General features: G+C 52.3%; 1 protein-coding gene across 2 annotated transcripts in view; it reads right to left on the reverse strand.

Moving 5' to 3' along the window:
- Positions 1-24556, reverse strand: part of DENND3 (DENN domain containing 3) — a 59990-nt gene that overhangs the window by 14690 nt on the left and 20744 nt on the right. For both annotated transcript variants that reach the window (XM_045560791.1, XM_045560790.1), the window contains 10 exons: positions 23803-23924; positions 20493-20648; positions 18285-18381; positions 15777-15880; positions 14997-15196; positions 12969-13490; positions 6763-7022; positions 5565-5735; positions 4100-4229; positions 1502-1609 (listed from right to left, as the gene is read on the reverse strand). In XM_045560791.1, coding sequence (XP_045416747.1) covers positions 1502-1609; positions 4100-4229; positions 5565-5735; positions 6763-7022; positions 12969-13490; positions 14997-15196; positions 15777-15880; positions 18285-18381; positions 20493-20648; positions 23803-23924 — 1870 coding nt within the window. The remainder of the gene's footprint in view (positions 1-1501; positions 1610-4099; positions 4230-5564; positions 5736-6762; positions 7023-12968; positions 13491-14996; positions 15197-15776; positions 15881-18284; positions 18382-20492; positions 20649-23802; positions 23925-24556) is intronic.

Here is a 24556-nt window from a genome sequence, read left to right on the forward strand (position 1 = left end):
GCCCCGCACTGCCTCCTGTGGGAAATCGGGAAGCGGAGGTTGGCCAGTCCTTCTGGGGGCACTAACTCCATGGGTCTGTCAGCTCCCTGGGGGAGATGCTGCCCCCTGAGATGCACGCCCCACCCCGCCAGGGCCCGAGCTGGCGTGACACCTGCCTGCAGCGCCTAGGGGTGGTTCTCCTGACTTCCCGGGGAACCCTTCCCGGGGGCCCCACAAGGCTGGCGAAAGCTCTGTCAGCTACCGGCTTCTCAGCCGCAGCACAGGAACAAGCAACTTAGTTATTCTTCACGAATGTCCCTTGTAGACATTCTCAGAGGGACGGCGGGTCTGAATAAGCCCCTCATGACGGGAAGCCCAGGGTCCGGCCAGCTTTAATCTGAGGGGAATTGACGGCGACCTAAAAACCCTCACTTTCAGATGAGATGCCATGACGAACGATGTCCTGGTCTCTCCCACTGGGAGATTCCTCACCGTGGGCCTGTGGCCCCTCTGGAACGTGAGCTCTGCGGGGCCGCGGGACGTGCCCGTGAGGGTCGTGGAGCGCATCTGTGACACACTGTCCGCCCCTTCAGACACGAATACTCTGTAAACTGGATTTTAAAATTCTTTTCTGCCCAGAGCTCAGTTCCTTTGTTTTCCACACCATAAACCCTCTGTGAAAACTCCCCTGCTGCAATTCTTTACGTCAGAATTCAATGAAACTGTTCTTGACAGTTGTAAACCCACAACACAGCGGGGGGCTTTGTTTACACACAGACCCGCGGTCGCGCCCATTTTCTTCTCCTGTCTTCGTCCTCACACGACTTGCAGGGAACTAGCCGCTCTGCGTACAGAAGGCAGATGCACAGCCCCCGGCGGGAAAGAATCGTGTTGTCACATGTTCCAAGCAGCAAAGGTCCCGTGTCTGTCCAGTTCCTATGACAACAACTATCTGAGGTGCCACCACCTTAGCACAATGACAATGGGACCAGATTAAATAACTTCATAGGGAAATAACGTGAGCGCAAGTGCTTTATAAACTGTCCGCTGCTGTAGGACATGAGGGACGGTGACTCTGGAGGAGGATTCCCGTGCTGGGGGCGAGCCCCGCTCCAGTCTCTCCTGGTTCCCCCACGGCCCTGCTCCTCACCAGGCCACGTCCAGGGAGCAGCTGTGACAGCCTCACACGCATCGCTCAGGACTTCACCTCAAAAAGCAAAAAAAGGCCAGGTGTGGTGGCTCATGCCTGTGATCCCAGCACTTTGGGAGGCCGAGGCGGGAGGATGGCTCCAGCCCGGGAGTCGGAGGAGGCAGTGAGCTGTGACTATGCCACTGCACTCTAGCCTGGTGACAGAGCGAGACCCTGTCTCAAAAAAATAAAAAAAGGCAGATAAATGTTTTGTCCACATTTATGCCATGATGCTGTCTCCTCTTTCACTTCAGGGCTGACCTTGAACCCAAATCTAAATTTATCAGATTATTTTTTAAAATCACAGCAATAAACACCAAGCGACGTCTGTACCTGGCGTGTACAACAGGGTATCGATGGCCTGCGGGGACGTCTCTCCAGCTGAAGGGTCGATTTTGTGCTTCAGTGTTTCCGAGGTTGTCTTGGGGACCGTCATGGGCACTGAAAGACACACACCGTGAATGTTCCCCTCCCAGACACGAAGGACACCGACACTTTCCCACAGCCGCGTAAATCTGCTCTGTCTAGAACCCCAGTGTGGGGGAAACTCCATCACTTGTGAAGAGGAAGCTCTCACTGAGGTCGGGCACTGAAGGCCCCGCTGCTCGCTCCCCTGCTGGGGGACGCCCCTCAAACGCCCCTCGCCACCTCTGTTCAGACACAGCCCTGTCCTCAGCCCCCAAGCCACCTACTCTGATGTCCAGCCACGCTCGACCATCACATAACGAAGGCTGGGTGGAGATTTAAAATATCGCTCATGACGTATTCCCAGGTTGAGACCCAGAGATCTAGCCCCGAGCACAGTCTCTCCACCTCAGAACACGAACATTTTGGGCTGGATAATTCTATGCTGCGGGGGGTGGCCCGCACCCTGTGCACGTGGGACGTGAGTAATGTCCCTGGCCTCTGCTCACGAGGTGCCAGGAGCAGCCCACACACAACCACAAATATCCCCAGCCGTTGCCACATGCCTCCCCCCGGGGCGGGGTGCAAAGTCACCCCCAGTTAAAAGCCATCGCACTGGAGGACATTCTTCCGCGCTCCTCTCTCCAACAACATTTCCAGACAAAACTGAAAACGGCCCTGGCCCAGAGTCTCCTGAGACCAGACTGCTGTGACATGGCCCCTCTGCCCACCTGTGGGCACCTGCAGGGCCTCCCTGCTACTCAGTCACCGAAGTCTGGGGCTGTCCCTTAGGTGCCGCTTCCCTTCCTGCATCTTACTACACTCACAACAATCCGACAAGACTGATCCCATCACCCCATTTTTAGAAAGATGAGAAAACTGAAATGCATTGACATTCGGTGACGGCTGAAGGTCACCCCACGAGCAGGTGGGTGAGCAGGACCCCACGTGGGTCTGGCAGCTGCACCAGAACACGGTAAGCGCTAACTGGCTTCTGTGCCAACACCCCGAGTCATTAAGTCTTCTGTTATTATTCAATTTCGTGCATTGTTAGACCTTCCGTCATGAGTTGACCCTAAGCTATTAAATTAAGCTCAGGACCGTGTGTCATGCAGCTTCGCCTCAGAAAGCTTCACGCACAGGAAAATGTTTCATAATTTGTTAACGAGGATCAGGAACTCCAGCGAGCTCTGTGACCCTGACGCCGAGCTCCGATGGCTCCTCCTTTGCCATCACACGACTGGCAGGCAAGGACAGACAGTGAGCTGTCACTTGCCAAGTGTCGCCACTGTGCCTCTGTAAACTGTTTGCAGACGAGCTAGAGGCTTTCTAGGAACGCTGCACAAAGGCTGCGTGTCAGTTCGGGGTGACACAAACAGCTGAAGTGTGGGGTTTACTTGACTTTGTTCCCAGCTAAGGAAAATGAAGAGCAATTGGTGTTTGGCTCTGGGACTGTTGGACAAAAGCATCTCGGGTCATTCCAGCAGGTCTGTGGCAACCCGGACACCCTGAGCGTTCTGGCTCTGCCACGGTTCCAGGTCCCCTGGGTCCTGTGAGGGAGCGATGCTGTGGCCAGGAGCAGAAGGGGTCCCACAGCTCGTGACAGACGTCACAAAGAGAGTAAAACATGCCGACGTCAATAAACACATAACTGAGGGTTGTTTTTCCTCATTCTGGGACAACCTTTTACAAAGCCAGAGTCTCCTAGGTAGACACCCAAGAGAAATGCAAGCAAACGTCCATGAATGTTCATGCAGCATTATTCATGGCGCCCAAACACAGAAATGATACAAATGTCCAACTGATGAACAGACAGGATGTCGTACATTAAACAATGCATACTATTTAGACATAAAAAGACCAGAAAATCCTAGACTTGAAGATCATCTTCCAAAAAACTTTGAGCCCAGCCCCAACCTCCGTGTGGTTCTAGAATGAGACAGTCACACATAAACCCACAGCAAGGAGACTGCAGAACTCCTGTCTGGGGAACTGACTGGACGAAAAAAAAAAAGATCTTGACATCCGGGGCCTCTCCTCACTCACATGGTGGGGAGTCCACCAGCCAACAGGCCAACCATGCACACAGGGTCCCCAGCTTCTCAGTGGGGGGGTGTTCCTTCTGCAAGCCCCGAGACCAGCTCTCTGACCAGGCCAGAGAGTTCCTGAACCCCTCAACAGCTGCCCGCAGATTTCCATCCACCTGCGCCAGCCAGAGGAAAGCCTGCTGTCTGCGACTGAGACTCACAGCAAACACCTTACCATGCCCAATCGGATGCTACCCAGACTTTAAATTACAAGGTGCCTCAGTGTGCCCTGACGAGCAAAGAGCTCCAAGGAACACTGTCAAGTAAAAACAGGAAAGATACAGAATAATATGTGGTATTCAGAACTAAATTGAAAAGTATAAAAGAAAAAAATTAAGAAATTTGGGATCAGTTTAATAAAACAAATGTCGACTGGATAAAACCACTTAAGACACACATTCAGGACAACATTGCTCCGTCAAGCACACACTCATCTTACGTTCGCTCTTCATCTTGTCGAAGTAAGATAACTTGGAGGCGGCGTAGATGGCGCTTTGGGACCGCAGCGTGCCAACCACAGCGTCCATCAGCAAGACATTGGTCAGCGCTTGCTGGACGTACTGAGGGTCCTAGGACAGAAACATGCATTTCAACACAACAACAACCAGTGAAACCAGTGAACTACATGACGTTGTCACGTTATGTAAAACAATACTTCTAAAGGTGTATTTTTTTCAAAGTAATATGAAGAGTTTAAATGATGAATTTGGGTTTTATGTCATATTTTTTTTCTCTTATTTAGGACAGATACCAATTGTTTATGCCAGGGATCGGCAAACGTTTTCTGCAAAGGCCACGTAGTAAATATTTTTAGGCTTTGTGGGCCATAAAATCTCCGGGTGACTACTGGGCTGTGCCTGTCATTGCAACACAGAAGCAGCCACGAACATTTTGTAAACAAACAGGACAACTACGTCCCAGTAAAACTTTATTTACAAAACACGGTCCACCAACCCACGGGCTTTAGTTTGTGCAGGTTTACACCAAGTAAACCAGTTGGCATGAAATCAAATGGCTTGTCCAAAACCCACAGAACCCTGGAAGCTCAGGAAGGACCCCGTGCCTCTCCCCCCGGACTGGTAACTTCCCGCCAGGAACAGCAGCGCTGACACTGGCCAGTCTGCACTGCTTAGCAGGGCCACTGTGGCGCGTGCCACCGTCCCCTGCATTTCTCTGATGACCAGAGGGGCCATGCGTCTCTTTATAACCTCATGACCTGTGTGAGTTCCCCAGTCACAGTCTTTGCCCATTTTGAATGTGTTTTCCCGCTGTGTCTTGCCATCAGGCAGGACAAGTGCCTTCCCCGCCCCCCATCATTACTTCTGCCAGAGGATCCTTCACCACGATACGTTAGTCATTTGGTATGACCAAAGCCATCAATGTACTGTAAATTGTCAAGGTATAGAAGTGCCTAGGATGTCAACCTGTTGAAGGGATCCAGTCCTACCCCTGCCGAACTCTTCCTCCTGTGCAGGTGCAGGGCGGAGAGGGGCTCAGAGCAGGGTGTGCCCTCAACACCCACCTGTGACCTGCCAGAGTGGACATCAGCACAGTCCAGCTCCCAGCCCTCGCTCGCTGGGACGTCACTGTAACGGAGGGGGCGTGGAGGGGAAATGAGAAAGGGCAGGGCAGCAGTGCCATGGCCGACCCGCACGGCTCTGCCGGCCGCTGCATCTTCTCACCACGGCCTTCCCAGGGGCCACGAGGCCTTCAGCCGGGTCATGCAAACTGCAGTATGTCCAGTGCCTCCTGTCGGGACCCCATCTAATCCACTTATTTACTTAGAGGACCAAGGCTGGAGCCGCTGAGCTAACAGCTGAGCGCTGCCGTGCGGGCCCCTACGGTGGCGAGATGCGCCCTGAGCTCGTTGCAGGAAAGGGCAAGGGAGACCCCGTGTCTCGCACCTTGTGGTCATCGGCTAGCTTCTTCCCGGCCCACATCTCCTTCACCATCAGGTACCAAAGGTCACACTCTGTTTTAAGGTTAGCTTCAAAGACTTCTTTCTTGAACACCATTTTAATTTTCAAAGAGGGTATTTTCCGAAGTAGAAAAGTGACTGTGGTACATCTGACTTCCTACAGAGGCAGAAAAAGAAAAGAGAATTAAAAGTAAAATCACATGCAAAGAACATCTGGATTAATGAGAGGAAGAAAGCAAAGGAAGCTCTGAAATGAAGGAACAGCTGGTCTAAACCACCGCTCTCCTGCTGGCCGTGCCCTGGGCAGTGCCCGGGGGGGTGGCAGAGAAGATGGATGGCCTGCAGGACTTGGCAGTGGTGTGTCTACACCGATCCACGCACAGGGACTTGGCCAGTGTTTAAAGGCGGTGCATTCATTCACACCCTTAAATACTTCTCTTTCTTTGGAATTCTAGGAGAAAGGCTGCCAAAGCAGGCGTGGGAAAGCAACCTGGAGGAAAACAGCAAGGGATGCGGACCTCAGGCCTGACATTTCCCATGGCTGCAACTGTGGCTTCCCTGCCTCTCCTGTTCCCCTGACTACCCGGCAGCCGACTACACAGACACTGACACACCCAACGTGCCTCTCGGAGCCCTCCTAAATTTGGGGAAATAACTATAGGGCATAAGATAAATCGGATTTCCTTCACAGGGTAAATGACTGTCTCTGAAATCTAATATTAAAACTGTTAGGAAACCCTTAAATTGTTATAAAATAAACAACATGTGCAGGGTAGGAGCATGATTAAAAAACGTGAGATATAGTAGCTCACAGAGGCTGGCACATGGCCGTTTCTCAATAAATATCTTATGGATGAATTAATTTCTGTGATTCTCCTGTTTTTCTCCAATTGTAAGTCCAGCCTGCATTGCTGCTTACTTCTCGCCTCCCAAATGCAAGTCAGTTGTGTTAGAAAATCAGCAGGAGACCAACAGTTCCTGCTCTGAGCACGTTACATGCTGAATCTATTCAATCCTCACGACAATGCTACTAGGAAGGTACCATGATCATGCCCATCTTACAGATGAGCAAGCCGAGGAACGAGAAGGCACGTGGCTCGCACAAGGACCGCGGCGAGTACCTGGTAGCCTGTTCCAGCTGTTCCCTCTAAACAAATGTGGACCCGTGTCTGTGCTCCCCTTACCTCTATATTCCTGAAGGTAGAAATCTCCACGTAGCCTGGTCTCCCTTCGGTCAGGAGGAACAGGCGCTTCTGGGTCATGGCGATCTTGCCAACACCCAGACTTGTCTTGACGGAGCTCGACAGCTTATAAACACACTCGTTTTTATCCAGATGTTCCATCACCGACCAAGGCACACTGACCTCTTGGGCCTCTGCTTCCGTCTCCTTCCAGCAGTTGTAGAAATCTTTGAATGTTTCTGGGTTGATTTGTTTCTGCTGCCCTTAAGAAGAAAAGAAGGACATCTTACAGCCACATAGGGAGGGAGGGGCAGGAACTTCTGCATCACCTTAAGAAATAGCGCATTACCCCAGCCTGTCAGCAGGTGGCGCAACACGCAGGGCTACCTGGATGGAAGATGCCTCGGAGGACCTTTTCCAGGCACTTCCCCCGGCAGCCCCAGGTGTAGGGGTGGGCACGCGGTCTGCGCTGAGCCCCTGACTCGGGGATGGCCATGTGACCAGGCCAGGTAGCCACAGCAACTCAGGATTTGGGTACCCCTCCCTCAGCTGGGCTGTCTGGAGTCCTGAGTCTCCCAGAGCCCACCAGGCCCCTCATGCTCTGGGCAAGGACACTCTCTTCTCTTATGGTGGCAAAGACCTTCCTCATCCCGGGAACTGGTGGCCACCATCCTAGGGCCAGGAGGGGAGCCAGTCCTACGACAAAGATAACACTGGAGAGACCATATCCTTGGGGACACTCCCATGCCACCAGATCAGCCTTGCCTGGAACCTGCCCTACCTCGGTACTCCTTGGTTGTGAGGAAATAATTCAGTTTTATTGTTTGCAATCAAGATCATCTTAGTTGATGCAATAACCTTCCCAAATGTCCAATAGTCATGGGCTCGGAAGTTGGCGACAGCCCCAAGTCTGAAGCCCAACATCACTATTTCTTAGCAGTGCAACTTCAGACAAGACACTGAATGAACCTGCTTCCTTATCTGTAAACTGGAGATGGGAAGACCCTCAAATCCCAGGCAACTGCTAGTAAGTCCTGCCAGTCCTAATCCCCTAACCTTTCCCTGCTGCTGTCCCTGCCTTGGCTCACATCTGCCTCCATGTCCTGAGCCTGTTCCTTTCCCTGTCCCCCGACAGGCAGCAGGCCCCCTTCAGTCCTGCCCAGGAACATGCCCCTCAGTGGCTCCTGCCTTCACAGCCGCCCCTGCTCACAGCCTACTCTACTTGGCACTCAGAATGACTGCTCTAAACTGCAAGCAGGAGTTCCCTTGTTCAGACACTTCAGGGCTCCTTATCTACACCAAGCCCCAAATTCCTCCAGGATCAGACCCCTCCTCCCCTTCACACCCTACATTCCAGCCATACCAAGTATGTTCCAAAAGAGGCCGTGTTGTTATATCTCTGCACACACACACTTCTCCTGGCTGCTCAGCCCAGAAAACTCCTACCCATCCCTCAATACCCAGGTAAACACACCCATGTGCAGCCTTCCCTGACAAGGCAGAATCATCCTGGCCAGAACACTACCGAACTATGCACACACTTCCCTTATGGCACCACCACATCTAGAAACACTGGCTACGTAACACACTGTACACAGGATACCACTGAATCCTCACAACCATCTTATGAGGTACAAATCGGGAAACTGAGGCATGGAGCTGGTAGAGCCGGGCACTGAGGCCAGGCAGACGGTCCACTCAGAGCTGTGCTGCCACGTGTTGTGGGTCTGCTGTCACTGCTTGAGAGGACAGGACCTGTATCCTCCCCGTCCCCAACCTGTCTAAAAGCCCCAATTTGAAACAGCAAAAAATGTGGCCAAAGTCCCACCTCAGCCCTGTCCCTGCTCTGACTCCATAACAAAGTGTCAATGGTGACAGTTATCAAGAGAATTTGCTCTTGTGGTCACAACTGAGCCTGGGACGACTCAGTGGTCACAGCAGCAACTTGTAAGAGGCGCGCCCCGTGAAGGGGTGGTGGCGCTGTCATGGGCTGACGCTTGCGTCTTGCTCCTGCACAGCGGGGACTGTGGCGCCACAGGATCTGCGATGACCAGGTCAGGCTTCACCACACAGCGTGCAGGCGCCAGCATGTTTGTGCGAAAACCTCCACCAGGTGATGGGATTTCAAATTAATTCTTTTTCTTTTTGCTTATCTGTATTTTCTGATTGGTTTACAATGGTTGTAAATTGCATACTTTTTTTTTTTTAAGTTTGAAAGTCACCAGCTCTGAACAGAAATCTACAACAATAAGGGTATCTATGCACTGAGGACTGAACTCTGACTTTTTTTCTCTCTTGCCCAAATTCCTTTCTAAGAAGCCTGGTGAGTCATGCCTAGAAATGATACAATCTCATCAAATGGGTTTTATTAACCTGGTATAACGTGGCTCACTTTCCAACCTGACTGGGGTAGCGTCACAGGGCACAGCAGACCCCCTAACTTAACTCAGGCGTCCCCTTCCGCTGACTCCCAGTCTTTAGAAAAAGCCTGACCCTTCCAACCCGTTGCCAACTACAGAATCCCCTGCAAGCCCTGCTTTGACATGTCCCACCTTTTCAGGCTGAACCAACGTAAACCTTCCACGTACTGACTTATGGTTTTACCTGCAATTCCTGTCTCCATGAACGTGTAAAACCAAACTATGACCTCAGGCACATTTTTGTTCAAGACCTGTTGGGACTATGTTGCCTGGCCAATGGTCACTCATATTTGGCTCAGAATAAACCTTTTTAAATTATTTTACAGAGTTTGGGTTTATTCCATCAACACACTGTGTGATATTTAAAAAGAAGCCACCAAAGAGGACAAAGAACAAGGATATCTGTGCACTCCAGGGGACAGGGCCTGGCAGGCCAGGTCTCTGCAGCCCCCTGTGCTGGGTGGCAAGGTCATCGGGGTCACAGAGAGTGTGCAGGGCGTCCCCATGCCAGCATCCCTCTTCCATTTTAGAAATACTATTCAACACACCTGCTTTTGGTTGGAGCATCTCAGTCTACACTTCCCAAGGGTTCTGAGTGATTGGATTTAAATCGGAAGCCCTTGTAATATTAACCAACATCACTAAGACAATCTTTAGGTTAAGTAGCCAAGCAAGGAAAAGCCCAAGAAACAGGGCAACAGGAGCAGAGCAGTGAGAGTGAGGGCGCAGCACCATTACTTCATGAGAGCTGCGGTCCAAGAGATCTGACGTGGAGCCCGGAGCCAAGGGTCCCGTCCCCTGTGCCACTCAGGGCAGATCCACAGCAGAGTCACTGGGACCACATGGAACAAAGCCTGTGTCACCAGAACCTGAACCGCCTTCCTCTCACAGACCACCACCAGTGCTGGCCTCAGGCGTGAGGGGCCTGGGGGGCTCCGGGCGTCTCAGGACTCCAGAAAGCCCAGCTGAGGGAGGAGCAGCCAGACCAAGGCGCCCCATCGGGCAGGAAGCAACACTCCCCGCGGCTTCACACCACCAGGGCTGCAGCAGAACCGGACAGTGCGTGCCCACAGCCACTGTGCACACCCACCCCTGTGCACACCACAGCTGCGGGGGTCCACAGCCACGGCCGCCATGCAATCACAGCGACTCACGCACATGGTTGCTGCACATGCCCACACAGACGTGCTCATTCCCCATCTGCCTCCAATTTTCACAAAAATGCCTAACTGTTGGCCTCTCTCTGTCACCCACACACCCCCAACACGACCCCTCCTGCTCATCTTGGGAGCGAGCAGGTGGTGTCACCATCAGAGGCTCGGCACGGCCATGTCGAAGGCCGCACACATCCGCGTCCCTGGGCAGGGGCACCTCACGGGCAGCTGCAGTGTGGGACATACTAGTCCTGCACAATTGGCTGTGGATTTCACCTATTTGACCATTAAAATGAGTGATAATGACATTACAATAACTTTTTGAATAAAATCTCATGTATTCTTATATCTTATAAATTCATTCTAAGATAGTGACATTTAGCTTTGACCAAATACTAATTTTTTTTTAAATACACGGCCATTTGGCCAAAACACATATTGTTATGCCTGGGGCTGCTTCACTTCACACTGGTAACTTTGGGCTCAGCTTTCCCAGAATCAAGACCATTTCCTGACCTAATCTGCAACACAAAGGAGGCCAAGGTGACACAGGGCTGTTGATGGCATAATCGCCAAGTCTGTGAGCCCCTCCCTAACATCGCCCCCTCCCACCCTGGCCCAGCCGTGAAACCATCCCAGGCTCCCTTGCAGCTGCAGCCGCGTGACATGGTCCTGCCCAGTGAGAGGAGGGCAGAAGTCACTGTGCGGGGAAGGGGTGCCTCGAAAAAGGGACAGACCCTCCTCTTCCTGCAGGGAGGACAGTGGTGCCAGGTCCTCCAGCCGTGTCCTGACTGGGATGACAGGCCATGCTGGCAGCAAGTAGGGGACAGAGGGAGCCTGGTCCAGGACGCTGCCGAGGAGCCACTGCGCTCCTGGACTCTGCTCACCTGAGAACAGTCGTGCCCAGTGCGGTTCAGCCACTGCCCAGCCCCACCTCGACTCCTGGGCAGCACGGATCACTCCACAGATGCTCAAATGTCCTACTGTGCCCTGCTGGCGGCACCGCGGCGTTTCATCGCAGTGAGCCCTGAGCGTCTGCCTGACCTCAACTCCGTGAGACAGGGACCAGCAAACACACAGTCCGATCACTTGCCAGGCAGAGACACAGTGCACACACAAACATACACACTCCGCATGTGTGTCCTCTAGAGGCCACAGACAAGAAAAGCAACCAAATCCACACTCTGCAGTATTTATTTCATAATAAGGAGGAGATATCTGCCGTGCCTATTGTCAGCAAAGATGGCTTTTCCAGAGTATACAGAGAACCCCTACGGGCCAGTGCAGTGGCTCACACTTGTAATCCCAGCACTCTGGGAGGCTGAGGCAGGAGGATCGCTTGAGGCCTGGAGTGTGAGACCTGCCTGGGCAACACAGTGAGACCCTGTCTCTACAACAAATAAAATAAAATTTAAAAATTAGCTGGGCCTGGTGGCTCACGCCTGTGGTCCCAGCTACTTGGGAGGCAAACCGGGAGAGTTGCTTAATTAAGCCCGGGAGTTTGAGGTTACAGGCAGCTATGACGCCACTGCACTCTAGCCTGGGCAACAGAGTGAGACCCTGTCTTAAAAAAAAAACAAAAAACCCTATGAATCAACCAATAAGGAAAAAAGAACTATCCCAATGTAAATGGGCAAAGACCACAAAAGGGGCAGCTCACAGACAAGCAAGCAGAACGGTTCGTAGCACATGTGAAGACGTTCACTGGAAACGCAGTGCGATGTCGTTTCACACCCACCAGACGGGCAAAGTTTGATGCTGCCTGGGAGGTGGGACGCAGGCGCCTCACAGGCAGGGCGGCTCCTTGGTGGGAAGCGAGGCAACACGCAGCCCAAATGACAGCACTCGGGACACGGGTCTGGGAGGAACTGATCCCCAGACACTTGGGCAGGCAGGCCCAGGGACACTCCCTGCGTCAGTGTTTGAAAAGGTAAAATCAACGGGCACCGCCTGACAGTGGAATGGATGCACAAATGCACTCTCCTCCCACACTACAGCAGCAGCGAATAAACCAGATCTACACGCAACAGATACATTTTGAGAACATGACATTGAATAAAACAGTACTGTGCAAACTGATACCCAGGATGTGACACAATTCATAGGCGGTTTAAACACACGGACCTAAATGCCGTGTCTGGACACAACCCTCTGTAGCCAACGGTCAGCAAAGGAAGGTCAGGTTTTGGGTAGTGGCTCCCCTTGGGGAGGAGAAGTGTACACAGGGCTCCCACCAAAACCCAAGACCACTGCCTAAATACGGGGAGACGTGGCAGTCGTTAGATCCAGGTGGAGGACCTGGCATTTGTCACATTGTCTCTGTGCTGCTGTGTGTGTTTGAAGCATTTCCACCGAGGCCATGATTCCGTCCAGATGATGATCAACCCCCCGGGGTTGAGGAGAGCCCCCAGCTCCCATCAAAAATCCCCACGTCCCCCAACCACAAAGAGCACAGCTTGGCTTTAACGTGGGGAGAGGGACACTGCTCAAAGCCACCACCCACCCCACAGTGCCCAGTCAGTACCATCGCACTGCAGAGGTCTCACCTGTGACTGTCACCCCACCTGGCCCTGCTGTTACGTGACTGCTGTCTCTGGGTGGGTAAATCACACGGCAGCATCCTCCGTCCTCTTACCTACAGTCAGCGCCTCAAACAGCCGGTGGATGATACTGGTGTCCTTCACGATCCCGGATTCCTGGATCCGCTTCACGAAGTCCTCCAGCTGCATGTGCTTCCTGGGCAGCTCGAAGTTCTTCACGTGGTCATCGGCCTTGGGGGCCTCACCCGGCTGGTCCAGGACCTGGCTAAGGAGCCTCTTCAGCTGGGGCGTCCGCTCAGCCTGGGTGCGCTCGGGGGCAGACAGGGACTCCACCGTCCTCCGAACCAGATCAGCAGGAAAAATCTGTATGTCTGTTTTGTACAGATTCTGGAAGTCCAAGAGGGCGTTCAGCAGTTGTCCTTGCATCAAATGCACAAGTCCTCGCAGGTAGAAATATCGGGCCAGGAGCAGAGAGTTCTCAGGGGCCAGAAAGTTTATGGCCTTACTCAGCAGGGTGACGAAGTCCGAGTAATATGCCTGGACACACTGGCTCACCAACGGAAAGTGGATTTCTGGAATCTTGAATGTGTACGTGGATTTAGGGGCCACATTCAGAACTAAAAAATGGAGGGAACAGAACCATAGAGTTAGCACCTGGCACATCACTTTGTCGCGGGCAATGTTTCTGGGCCCTGGATGTGAAATAAAGCAAGAACCAGTGCGCTTCCTCCAGAAAGCTCCACATACCCCCAGGAAGATCAAGAAGCCACTCATTTTGCTTTCACAGCACCCCAAGAATAACAGTAGCTAGTATTCACTGAGTAATTTTATTTGCTAAAACTACTAATACTAAATTGAAACATGTGGTACTGAGACTTCATTTGAGGATTAAGCTAATAACACAAGCCAAGATGTACTCGTTAGGCAGGATTGAGCCCTTTAAAATCATTGTTTCATTTACCTTAAAGACAACTCCAGGATGTGGGTGTTATTATTCCAATTTTGCAGCTATGGAAACTGAGGTTTCCACAGCCTGGGTCACTTGTTCCAAGCACACAGCTACTAAGTGCCGGAGCCCAACTCACACCAGGTGTGCATCTCACACCAACTCTTTTCACAAATACTACCTAAGGGCCTCCCAGGTGCTAAGTGCCAACAGGGTGCTGGTTTCCTCTCCTCCCAGAAGCTCCAGTGGGCTGGGAGACCACGGAGGGTTGGGGAGCTGCAGCGTGAACGATCAGAGGGCAGAGAAAGCGGAGCATGTTCGCTCCCCAGGCGGGTGAGCACAGGGCACCTGCCAAGTGCAGACCGAAGGGCTGTACAGAAGAGGAACTGCAGGACCAGAGAGGGAGGCAACCTGCCCGGGGTCAGACAGCTAGGAAGTGGTTACACAGAAGACGCAGACCCAGTTTCGGCCTCCAGGATGCTGGCTCTGAGCTCCGACGCTCAGCTGTTAAAGGGAAATGCAGCCTTTTCGTTCACACATGCTGCCCCTGCTAGGTAACGCCCCGTGGGAGTCACCGAGGTGTGGTGCTCATGCAGCTTCGCTCGGGAGGCCCCACTCAGCACCTGCCGCAGCCAGTGGCCACCAGCGGCCCCAGGCCTCCCGACAATTCCTCCCAACCACTGTGGACAGAGTGCGCCTCCCCTAGACTACAAGGCTTAGCTCAGGCTCCCCACACAGTCACCTCTCTGCTGAAAAGTCACTTCCACAGTCACCTGCTCACCTCGCTCCCGCCCCTGGAATGTCGCTCCAGGAGGGCAGGGGCTCCGAGCTCCTGTGTAGCCTCCAGAAAGTGCCTGGCACTCAGCAGGGGCCTAATCGTTGCTGCATCCATCCCATTACACACTTATACATGTGAATATATATTTTACACGTACACATGATACACACACACACACAGAAGCACGATGCATGTATGCGAAAGACACCAAAACTGTGCGGAGCTGTTATCTTTAGCAGTGACACTGGGTGACAGAAAATACAGATAAGAAATAATTTTCCATAATCAACACAGTTTGCAAAATGAGTATTCTGAAACAATTTCAAATAACTAAGCTGCTAAAAAACAAACCCATTCCCTTCCTCTGAAACAAGCGGCCCCCAAAGGGCGTCTCCCCACCTGTGCTGCTGCCCCTACAGCCCGCAGTGTCCATCAGCCGCAGCGACGCGTTCCGGGGCACCAGCTCGGGCGACGCTATGTCCTGCAGGTTGGGCATGCTGACCACCATGCGCCGGCGGGTGCCGTGCAGGGGCGAAGGCTTCCTCGAGGCCATTTTCTCAATTGTCGGCCTTCGTGGGCTTATAAGCGTCCCATTTATTCTGGGGTAGAAAAAAGCAACACTTTAACAATACAATGATGATTGGAGACTAAGCCTAAACTGAGTATTTTTCCAGTGTAACAACCAGTATCCGCTATTCTTGCACAGAAGTGGAAAACAGAGCAGTAAGAACGTGTTGCCTAAATCTGGGCACGTGCAGTCAAAGGGGGACCCAGGTGTACTCCAGAAAGACCACAGTGTGGGAAGCAGATGAGAGCACCGTCTGCAGGGGACACGTGTCTGCGGTACGTCAGGAAAAGCATCAAGGAAGAGATGGCAGAGAAAGCGGGCTTTGAGGCTGGGGAAACGGGGGAAGAGGAAGAAGGCAGATGCGAGAGCGGCAGGAACGAGGACCCAGGGCATGAACCACAGGGCTCGGCTACCGTCGGGAGCGGCAGGGTAACCCCCAGGACACAGAAACACACAGGGAAGAGCTTGGTTGTCACCACCCAGCTCATTATGGATTTCCAAAGGTAAGACTTTTCCTGGTGAATTTATCATTTATCCATCCAAATAATCCCGCGTTACTTGAGCATTTTGCCCCCCAAAGAGCTGCATGTCCAAAACACGAGGGGAAGCACCTGTCCTCTTCAGACTGGGTGTTGAGGTCCATCCGGGTAAAGGCGTCCATCATCCTGTTGAGCCGAGCTTTAAGGAAAGAGTGAAACATGTAGGTGTCTAAAACCTGGAAGAGACAGAAGGGGCGAGTCACCGGGATGCACTCCGAGTCCTCTGCGTCTGCTGCCAAAGCCCTCCAGGAGCCCTTGTCCCCCACCGACTGGGGACGCTCACCAACTAGCTCCTTTGGACAAAAGTTCCTAAAAAGCAGGTAGCTTCTCAATTTGTCCTAATCTACTAAGACTACCCTGCAGTTCCTCAGCTGCCGTCCTGACACATACAGCCAGTCTCCGCATTTGAAAAATCACAGAAATTTCAGAAGCCCAAACCACTCGCCCCCTGCGACCGCTGGCTCTGTGGCGTGTGCGCCTCCTCACAGATCCTCATGTCGGGGCGCTGCAGCTCCCCCCACACTCCGCCCCGCCAGCAGGCGCACTCTGTTGTGTCCCTTCTGCTGCCAGAAGAGGCCCACATGGCTCACGTTACTCAGCAGCTACTGGGTTCTCATCTTAAAGGTGAATCTGCCCACAGCCAGGTCTGTCTCCACCTTGACACTGGCTCTCCGCTGACCGTGGGCCCATGGCCTGGAGAGGAGGTGGCTGGAGGGCTGCAGGCCACCCACAGCCCAGGCAAAGAAAGAGGGTCACAGTGCCAGATCCACAGGGGAGCCAAAGAGGGATAAGCAGGAAAAATCCAACATGCAAAACGCCCGCAGAAAGACAAAGGAAGGGGACAGGCCATGCAGGAGGGTGAGGCGTGAGGTTCCTTGGCCAGCTAGAGAACTCGGGCGATGCAAGCTGGTGGCCCCCTGCCCGCAGCTGGGTGGGCTGCAGACCTGGTCAGATCACTAGGGAAGGCCAGACAAGGATGCTAAGGAAAAGTCACGGAGCAGACCCAGGGAGGAGGGGGAAGCTTGGGGAGCTCAGCAGAGGCCCAGTCACCACGGTTATGAAACAGGCCATGAGCTTTGAGTTCTGGGCCCCTCTCTGACCCCAGGGTTCCATTTCTTGGACCTACCCACACTCCTTTTGTGGAGTGGGTCTCGGGATTCTGGGGCACTGTCCCTGGGGCCGTACCCGTCCTTGTGGTGCGTGACATGGGAGGAGTAGGTTACGCAGCAGTCCTTACATTTACCGCGTACAAACACCCATGCCACCTCTGCAGGTGCCAGCCCGGCCCAGGCCACCATCCCTGGCTGGGATTGTTCTCACAGTCCCCACTGGGCACCACCATGCATGCTCAGGGAATATTTACCGAACAAATAAACTCAGGTGCTTTCTGCTCCTCACGTGCACAAGCAGAAGAAATGACTGTCATACACGGAAACATTGGGTCCGACATAGCCACACCACGGAGAAAGCCGTACTTTATAATAGCAAAAGAGGCCATGAGCAGTACGTAAGGTTCAGATAAACCCTCCTGATGTAAACTACGAGGAAACGTGATAACATGGACAAAAAAACTGTTTTCAGATGCTGGACAAGGAGGCAGCCCAGGACTGGCTCCTGTGGGCGGGACAGTGGCACAGGCTCGCGCTGCCCCGGCCTCTGAGCTGAGGAGGCAGATGGGGCCCGTGGAGGCTGAAGCAGAGTCCCAGAGAGGAAGGAATCATGCAGAGAGTGTTCCCAGGGTCTCCTGAAGCCCTTGCTGAATACAGAGGTGTCACACGCAGGGTGAAGCCACACAGAACTACGCAAAGAACCACCGGGAAGCTATAAACAGGATTCCCCGAGCTCACAAGGGCAGAGAGCCGTATGTGCTCCAAACAGCCAGAATGCAGAGCGCTGCTCATTTCTGGGTCCTTCACGAGCCACCCCGGTCACCCGCCCCGAAGTGTAGAAACAAACCCCTAACGGGTCAGAGGATCTGCAGCTGCAATTGCTGGCCAGCGAAGCCCCAAATGTTACTTTCTGTGATAGACAAACACTGAAACAACCCAAATGCTCATTAACAGGAGACAGAAAAACAAAGTGTGCTGCGTGCCAACAATGGAATATTCCCAGCAATAAAAGGAGCAGACTGCTGAGACTCACAGCAGCACGGCTCCGCCTCGGGCAGGAGAGAGCGCGGCCCGTGGGACTGCACTGCACGAGCCTCTGAGATGGGCAGCCTTGGTGACGGGGACACATGCAGGTCAGGGGAGTCAGGGGAGTTGACTGGGACGAGGGATGTGTTCTAGGTCAGGCTGAGGAACTGGTTACACAACTTTGTAGACTCCTCAAAATGCATCAGACCATACACTTAAAATGGGTATATTTTATTATAAATAAAATATACTGTATAAAACTGATTTAAAAACTAAGAAAGGGCCAAATGATCAAACAGAACCATACTAAAACAAACTTTTTGAAAAAGCTAATACACTTAATAAAATATTAGATGTTGAGAAAACTTATTTTGAAAAATGTTTAAATACAGAAAAGTATAACAGATTGAACACACACAGACACCCCCAACCCCATGTCTCTTACCTGTTTATAAAACCACTGATCCCCTGGAGCTCTTGTTTTGAGAAATTCTTCACTATTAAATACTCTATGTTCATAATTTAAGTGATTCTTCACTTCCCTAACAAACAGAAAAGATCATCTAAGTGCTGAAATATTTTCAAGTACATGAAAAACATATCACTTTTAGTAGCAAAAAGACAATTACAAGAAATACAGACTTTGGGAAGCCCTGTTCTTCAGAAAGATTATTCTGCCCTCCAAAACGGCACAGTGTGGATGTACTTTGTGGTCAAGCATCAATTCCCCCAACGAGATAGAAGCTCCAGGAGAGAGTGTTGCTGTCCTCCCCATCCCCCATCCCCACAGCCCCTTATGCAAATTAAGACCGAAAACTCAATCACTGTCCATGCATGTGGACTCAAGTTCAAGGTTGTGGCAACAGAGGAAGAGCCCACTGGCTCCACCACCAGCCGGAAAAGTCACTTTGCCTCTTTGGACCCCATTTCTTCATTTTTTATTTTTTTTACTTATTTATTTTTTTTGAGACAGAGTCTCGCTCTGTTGCCCGGGCTAGAGTGAGTGCCGTGGCGTCAGCCTAGCTCACAGCAACCTCAAACTCCTGGGCTCAAGAAATCCTTCTGCCTCAGCCTCCCGAGTAGCTGGGACTACAGGCACGTGTCACCATGCCCGGCTAGTTTTTTTTTTCTATATATATTTTTAGTTGTCCAGATAATTTCTTTCTATTTTTTTAGTACAGACAGGGTCTTGCTCTTGTTCAAGCTGGTCTCGAACTCTTGACCTTGAGCGATCCTCCTGCCTCAGCCTCCCAGAGTGCTAGGATTACCGTGCCCAGCCCACATTTACTCATTGACTGTTCCTAGTCCCTGGGGATTTCAGCACATGATCTCCCAGATCTAAATATTCCATAGGTAGAATCAGTGACCTTACAGGGCACATTCAAGATGTCGTGTGCTCACTGTTTTCCTTCTAATGTGAGGGGGAAGAAATTATTTCATCTAGGGGAAATGAAGTTTTATAATCTGTTATCATCTTTTCTGCTTTTTAATCAATTCATTGAGCTTGTAAAGTATTTTTAAAAAACCACCTTGTTCCTGAAAGATTTTGTCTTCAAAGAACAAAAGGAAAACAACATATTCAGGACCACACTAACTATGCTGCTTTGAGCAGAGATAATACCGCCTGTCTGTAACACACGGTCCCATTTATTTTTCCTAATAAATTACTTGCTTGGTATAAATAAATACATCAAAAGAGTAAGGCCATTAAAATTTCCATTCTGAAACAAGCACACAGAGTACTCTCAAGTCAGCGGGAGCTGCGCTAACCCCTGCCACGCAGAAGGCCTCCAGGACAGACGAGACCCGGCGTCGGGAGCGCCTTCCTGTGCTACCGGACCCAGGAGAAACCAGCAAGAAGGAGAGAAAGATGCTGCAAGAGAAAGAGAACAAAGGGTGGGAAGAAAGAAAAGGCCTAAAGGTTTCTGCACTAAAAATTACTTATTTGAAAAGTTTTGATATAAGGTTAGGCATCTGTTCACCATACATTCCTTAAATGACCGCACATTTAGGCAAGAAATTGCAACTCAAATCCTGCACCGTATCACGATAAAATGAATGCACTTTACTAGTTCACTTAACTAATTCCGGCTCAAATGCCAGGGAGGCAAAGGAACGGAAGAGGTATCTGACAATGTAATTACAGGAAAGAGGAGAAAGAAAACTTTCCAACGGCAACTCCTGAGTGCTCCATCCAGCCTGGTGGCTCTCCTTTAGGTGGTTTCATTGTCTAGTTTATGAGTCACATCAAAGTGGCCCGGCTGTCCCTTCCCCAGCCCCTGGACGTGGGCCTCTCGGGACAGAGCCCTCCTTGGACCGGACCTCAGCCTCAGCCAGTACGGGGCCAGTGGGACAAGCTCTCCCTGCAGGTCTCAGGCACACGTGTCCCTAGAGGGCCACTGTGTGAATAGCACCCCCCGCAGGTGGTCGCTGGAAGGAGGGAGGGCTAGGAGGGCACGGGCAGGGTCAGGGTGAAAAGAACAAACTCTGATAGCCCTGCCGAGAAAGGCTTTGAGGGGGTAGGGGCAGGACAGGCCTCTCCCACTGTTGCCGTAGATTTATTCCAACGGCCTAAGCTTTGGGGCAGCGCCTGCGCGTGGGACTGAAGGCCGGCCGCCACCTCTACAGACGCGGGAGACGCTCTTTGACGTACCTGAAGATGCTGACGAGCAGCTGCAGGGTGGCCTGCTGGATCTGGCAGTTGAGTTTCTGCTGCCAGGCCCGTCTGTGCGCTCGGCCCTCGTTCAGGTCTGTGCTGGAGCTGCGCTGAGCAAGGTGCAGCTCGTGGTGGAGCTGGAGGCCCTGGACCCTGGAAAGCAGACGGTGCTGGCTCAGCCGCGCGTCGCGGGTGACTGCTGCTCACCACAGCCGACAGCGCCCCAGCACGGCCCGTGCGCACCTGGGGGACACTTTAGAATGCTCAAAATACTGACCGATAATTGGAGGACTGGGGTGGTCATCAAAAATACATCACCAGAGGAGTTTATTCCTCCAAACATAAACTCACAAAGGCCTCGACTTGACACCACGCACATTTTTATCCCAGCTGAATCGTCCTGGCCCCCTGCGCTGCCAGGCAAATGCTCGCCCTCCGCCAGGACACTGAAGGCTTCTGGGTCAGGCTGCCTCTTGACCAGCCCGTCAGGGCCACCCAGGAGGGACAGTCACGGCTCCCAGCAGCCTTCCCCTGTCCCCCCTGTCAGGCAGGCTCAGATACCCCTCCATGCGTCCTGGTGTCACCACTCATGGCCCACCAGGGGACAGCCACTTACTCACCTGGAGGTCCTCACTCAGGGACAGGGACTCACAGTTGTCTCTGTCAACCTGACACCTGGCCTTCCCAGTACTACTCAAGGCTGCACTTTCAGAGGGATTTTGGAAATCAACCAGCAAGTCTGCTGCTTGAAATATGCAAAATAAACAGAACTGATGCGTCTCCAGTCCACAGGCGTTTCTTGGGCACCCACATACGGCAGGCACTGATCTGAGTGAGGGCAGGAGGGGTGAGCACAGGCCGAGCCTCTGCCTGCATGGAGCTTACATTCCAGTGGAAGAAACAGGAAGACAGATAAACCTCAAGACAAGCGGCAGGGAGATCAGGCCAAGAAGCAAAATGAGGCGATAGCCAGAAGCAGAAGGCAGCCAGATGGGGCGGGGGAAGGAGCTCTCTGAGGAGCCTGGAACCTGATGCAGATTGGGGTGCAGGGGGGAGGGGCGCCCAGCCCTACGGCAGGTGGGGGTGGCCTCCTGGGGCCAGTGTGGCTCCAGCACGGGGCAGGGCAGTGAGATCAGGTTCACGCAACAGGAGCACGCAGGGGGCTGGGACTCCGGATTCCCCAGGAGCAGCTGCCGAGATGCATTTCTCCAGCCCTGGCTGTGCCTGACTTCGGGAGCCAGCCCTGCCTGGAGGGGTCTCGGTGACTGTGATGCCCTTGCTCCCTGGCACCACACTGGCCTTTCATCCGGCAGCACAGAGAGTATGGCAAGGAGAGAACTTTCAATGACTTTCCTTGAGTAAAAAACGCCATGCTGTTGCCTGGAGTGGCAGTCTCTCTGCCTGGATCTTCTGGTACAGGGACAATCGGATCTGAAGGAAAAGGTTGTCCACTGCCCCGGAATCCCGTCCTTCCCTCTCACCTACCACTCAGCCAGCACAGCCCCGAGCCGGGGGCCTGTCCCTGCATCCAGGAGGATCAGGCAGCGGCAGGGGGGCTGGGGCAAAGAGCGACCAGGCACCGGGGACGTCTCGGGAAAGCTGAGGAAGGCAGGCCATTGCCCCTTGGCCCTGTCGGCCAGACACCTGCAGGGGAGGCAGACTCGCACTCCGGACCTGGTGGGGAGACCGACCACCACAGCCGGGTCACCGATCACACACAGCTTAGTTCACGTTTATAGGACAGTCTCCCGGAATGAGACTGCAGGAGACAGGACACCCCACATCCCCGTTCCAGGGGGTCCAGCCAACTCAGGGACCCAACCTCCGCACTGTGTGTGTTTATTTTCTGGAATCCTAATAACAATATGCAGACACAGGCAAGAATCTCCTTCTTACTGGGAACACTCAGCCAAGTGAACACATCAGACGCTCCACCAAAAGCTAGCAAAGGCCAGTTCTAGAATGTCAGGGAAGTCGCCTTTGTTTATCAGAAAGTAAATGATTCGATTAGGAATACAAGCTTCTCTTTCTAAGGTCACCAGAGGGAAACCCCCAACACAGCCGTGGCTCAGGTCCCCTGGGCAAAAACCAGCCCCCGGCTACAGGAGGAGAGCTTGGGGTGCCAGGCCCACAGCAAACAGAGAAAACAAACATTCCACCTGTGCTTTGCCCACAGCTGGGCTTTGGGGCCTTTAGAATTGAAGGTGGGAGGAACAACAATAAAGGTATCATGCTATACATTCTGCAAAAGCCGTCAGGCAGGAATAATCGACACCAGGTAAGGGTTGGAAATCAGAAAAGCCAAGCGGAGGGGGGCCACGCTGGGACCGTCAGCATCCCTCCCGTTCCCCGGGTCTCAGCTCCTGCCTCCCTGATATCCCAGCAGAAAGACAAAAGAAAGGGGGCAAAGAGGTTAGAAACGGCATCTAAATACAAACGGCACCACAGGCTTCACCAGGACAAGCAAAGCCCGGCCTAAGTGCCCGTCCTCCTGCCTGGCTTCTCTGGGCCACGCTCCAGGTCTGACTGCGGTCACATCCCACAGGCTGTGAGGACTGAAGGGCAGGATCTCTCCTGCTACCATTTCATAAAATCCTGAGGGAAAAAAAGGACCCCATAGGACAGCCCACACCCTCCACCCTGGGTCACACCAGGATAGCCCACGCCCTCGCCCAGGCACAATTAACAAGTGCAGCTCCTTCCCGCCCCCGTACCCGGCCCTTCTGCCCCAAAGCCCAAGGTATGTATTACTTGGCCCTTTCTGGAAGAAGTTTGCTGACGCCTGGTTTGGCCAATGAAGTTTAGTAACAGAGACGAAAGGAAACAAAAACAGCTATGAAACAAGGTATGAAAAAATAAGAGCACTGTCAGTGCACCCGGGGAAGGGAGAGGAAGGACAGCTGCTTGCTCAGGGATGACGGACCACGCCCAGCACAGTCCACACGGGCAGGGGCCACGGCTGCTCTGCCATTAGTACAGGGACCTTGCCCAGTGCCAGTGTGTCTTGGGCATTCCACACACAGCCAGTAAATGAATGAATGAAGGAGAAGGAACTCCACAGGTCACAGGCACAGGATCCTGGGGCACAGGGCAGAGGGTCAGGGAGGTTTCCAGGGGACGTGACTGTCCCTGACTCTGTAAGACCATACGCAGCATTTAAACAAGTTCAGAATAAAGATAAATCGCTTTCACACAAACTACAAATATACGAAACGTCTGTTCACAGTATGAAATTGTAAAAAAACTCAAAGTGGCAAATACAGGATTTGAACAAAGCTGTTCTCAAACATGTACTATGTCCCGTTACCTCTGAATAAACGTCTGTGCTGCCAGGAGAGGGAGGTCTGGAATGTTCACGTCGCCGTCGGAGGACTTAGAGTAGCTGATGCTCCCATTATCGATGTTTATCAGAACTAAACCGTCACCTTCCTAGAAAATAAGGATTGGTTTGTAAAGGTTGCTGTAACAATCTTTGGATTTGTATACATCCTGAAAACACAAATGTATTCTGCATTCACTAAGATAGTGTCATCATTAAATAAAGTACCCTATTTAATATGCACACATAGCCTTATATTTTCTCTACAAAAAAGAATCTAGTATATGCCATGAGTTATGCTAATGGGCTAAATTTGATTAAATATGCCTTTCTCTTATTTTTCTTAAGTGTGGTAAAATAAACATGAACAGAGTAACTCAACAGAGCTAAGTACGTTCACGCTGTTGGACAGCCATCACCGCCATCCTTCCCCGGAATCCTTCACTTTCCCGACCTGAAACTCTGTCCCCTGAAACACTAACTCCTCATTCTCCGCTCCCCTCCGCCCCTGGCAACCCCCATTCTGCTTTCTGTCTCTGTGAATTTGACTCCTCTAGGTTCCTCCTGTGGGTGGAATCACATGGGATTTGTCTTTTGTGACTGGCTTCACTCCGCATAATGTCCTCAAGGCTCACCCATGCTGTAGCATGTGCCAGGATTCCCTTCCTGGACTGAATATTCTGTGATATGGACAGACCACATTTTCTTTATCCATGAGCCTTTCTCGCTGAGTCAAGATTCT

Source organism: Lemur catta, chromosome 9 (assembly GCF_020740605.2).
Source record: "Lemur catta isolate mLemCat1 chromosome 9, mLemCat1.pri, whole genome shotgun sequence".
NCBI lineage: Eukaryota > Metazoa > Chordata > Mammalia > Primates > Lemuridae > Lemur > Lemur catta.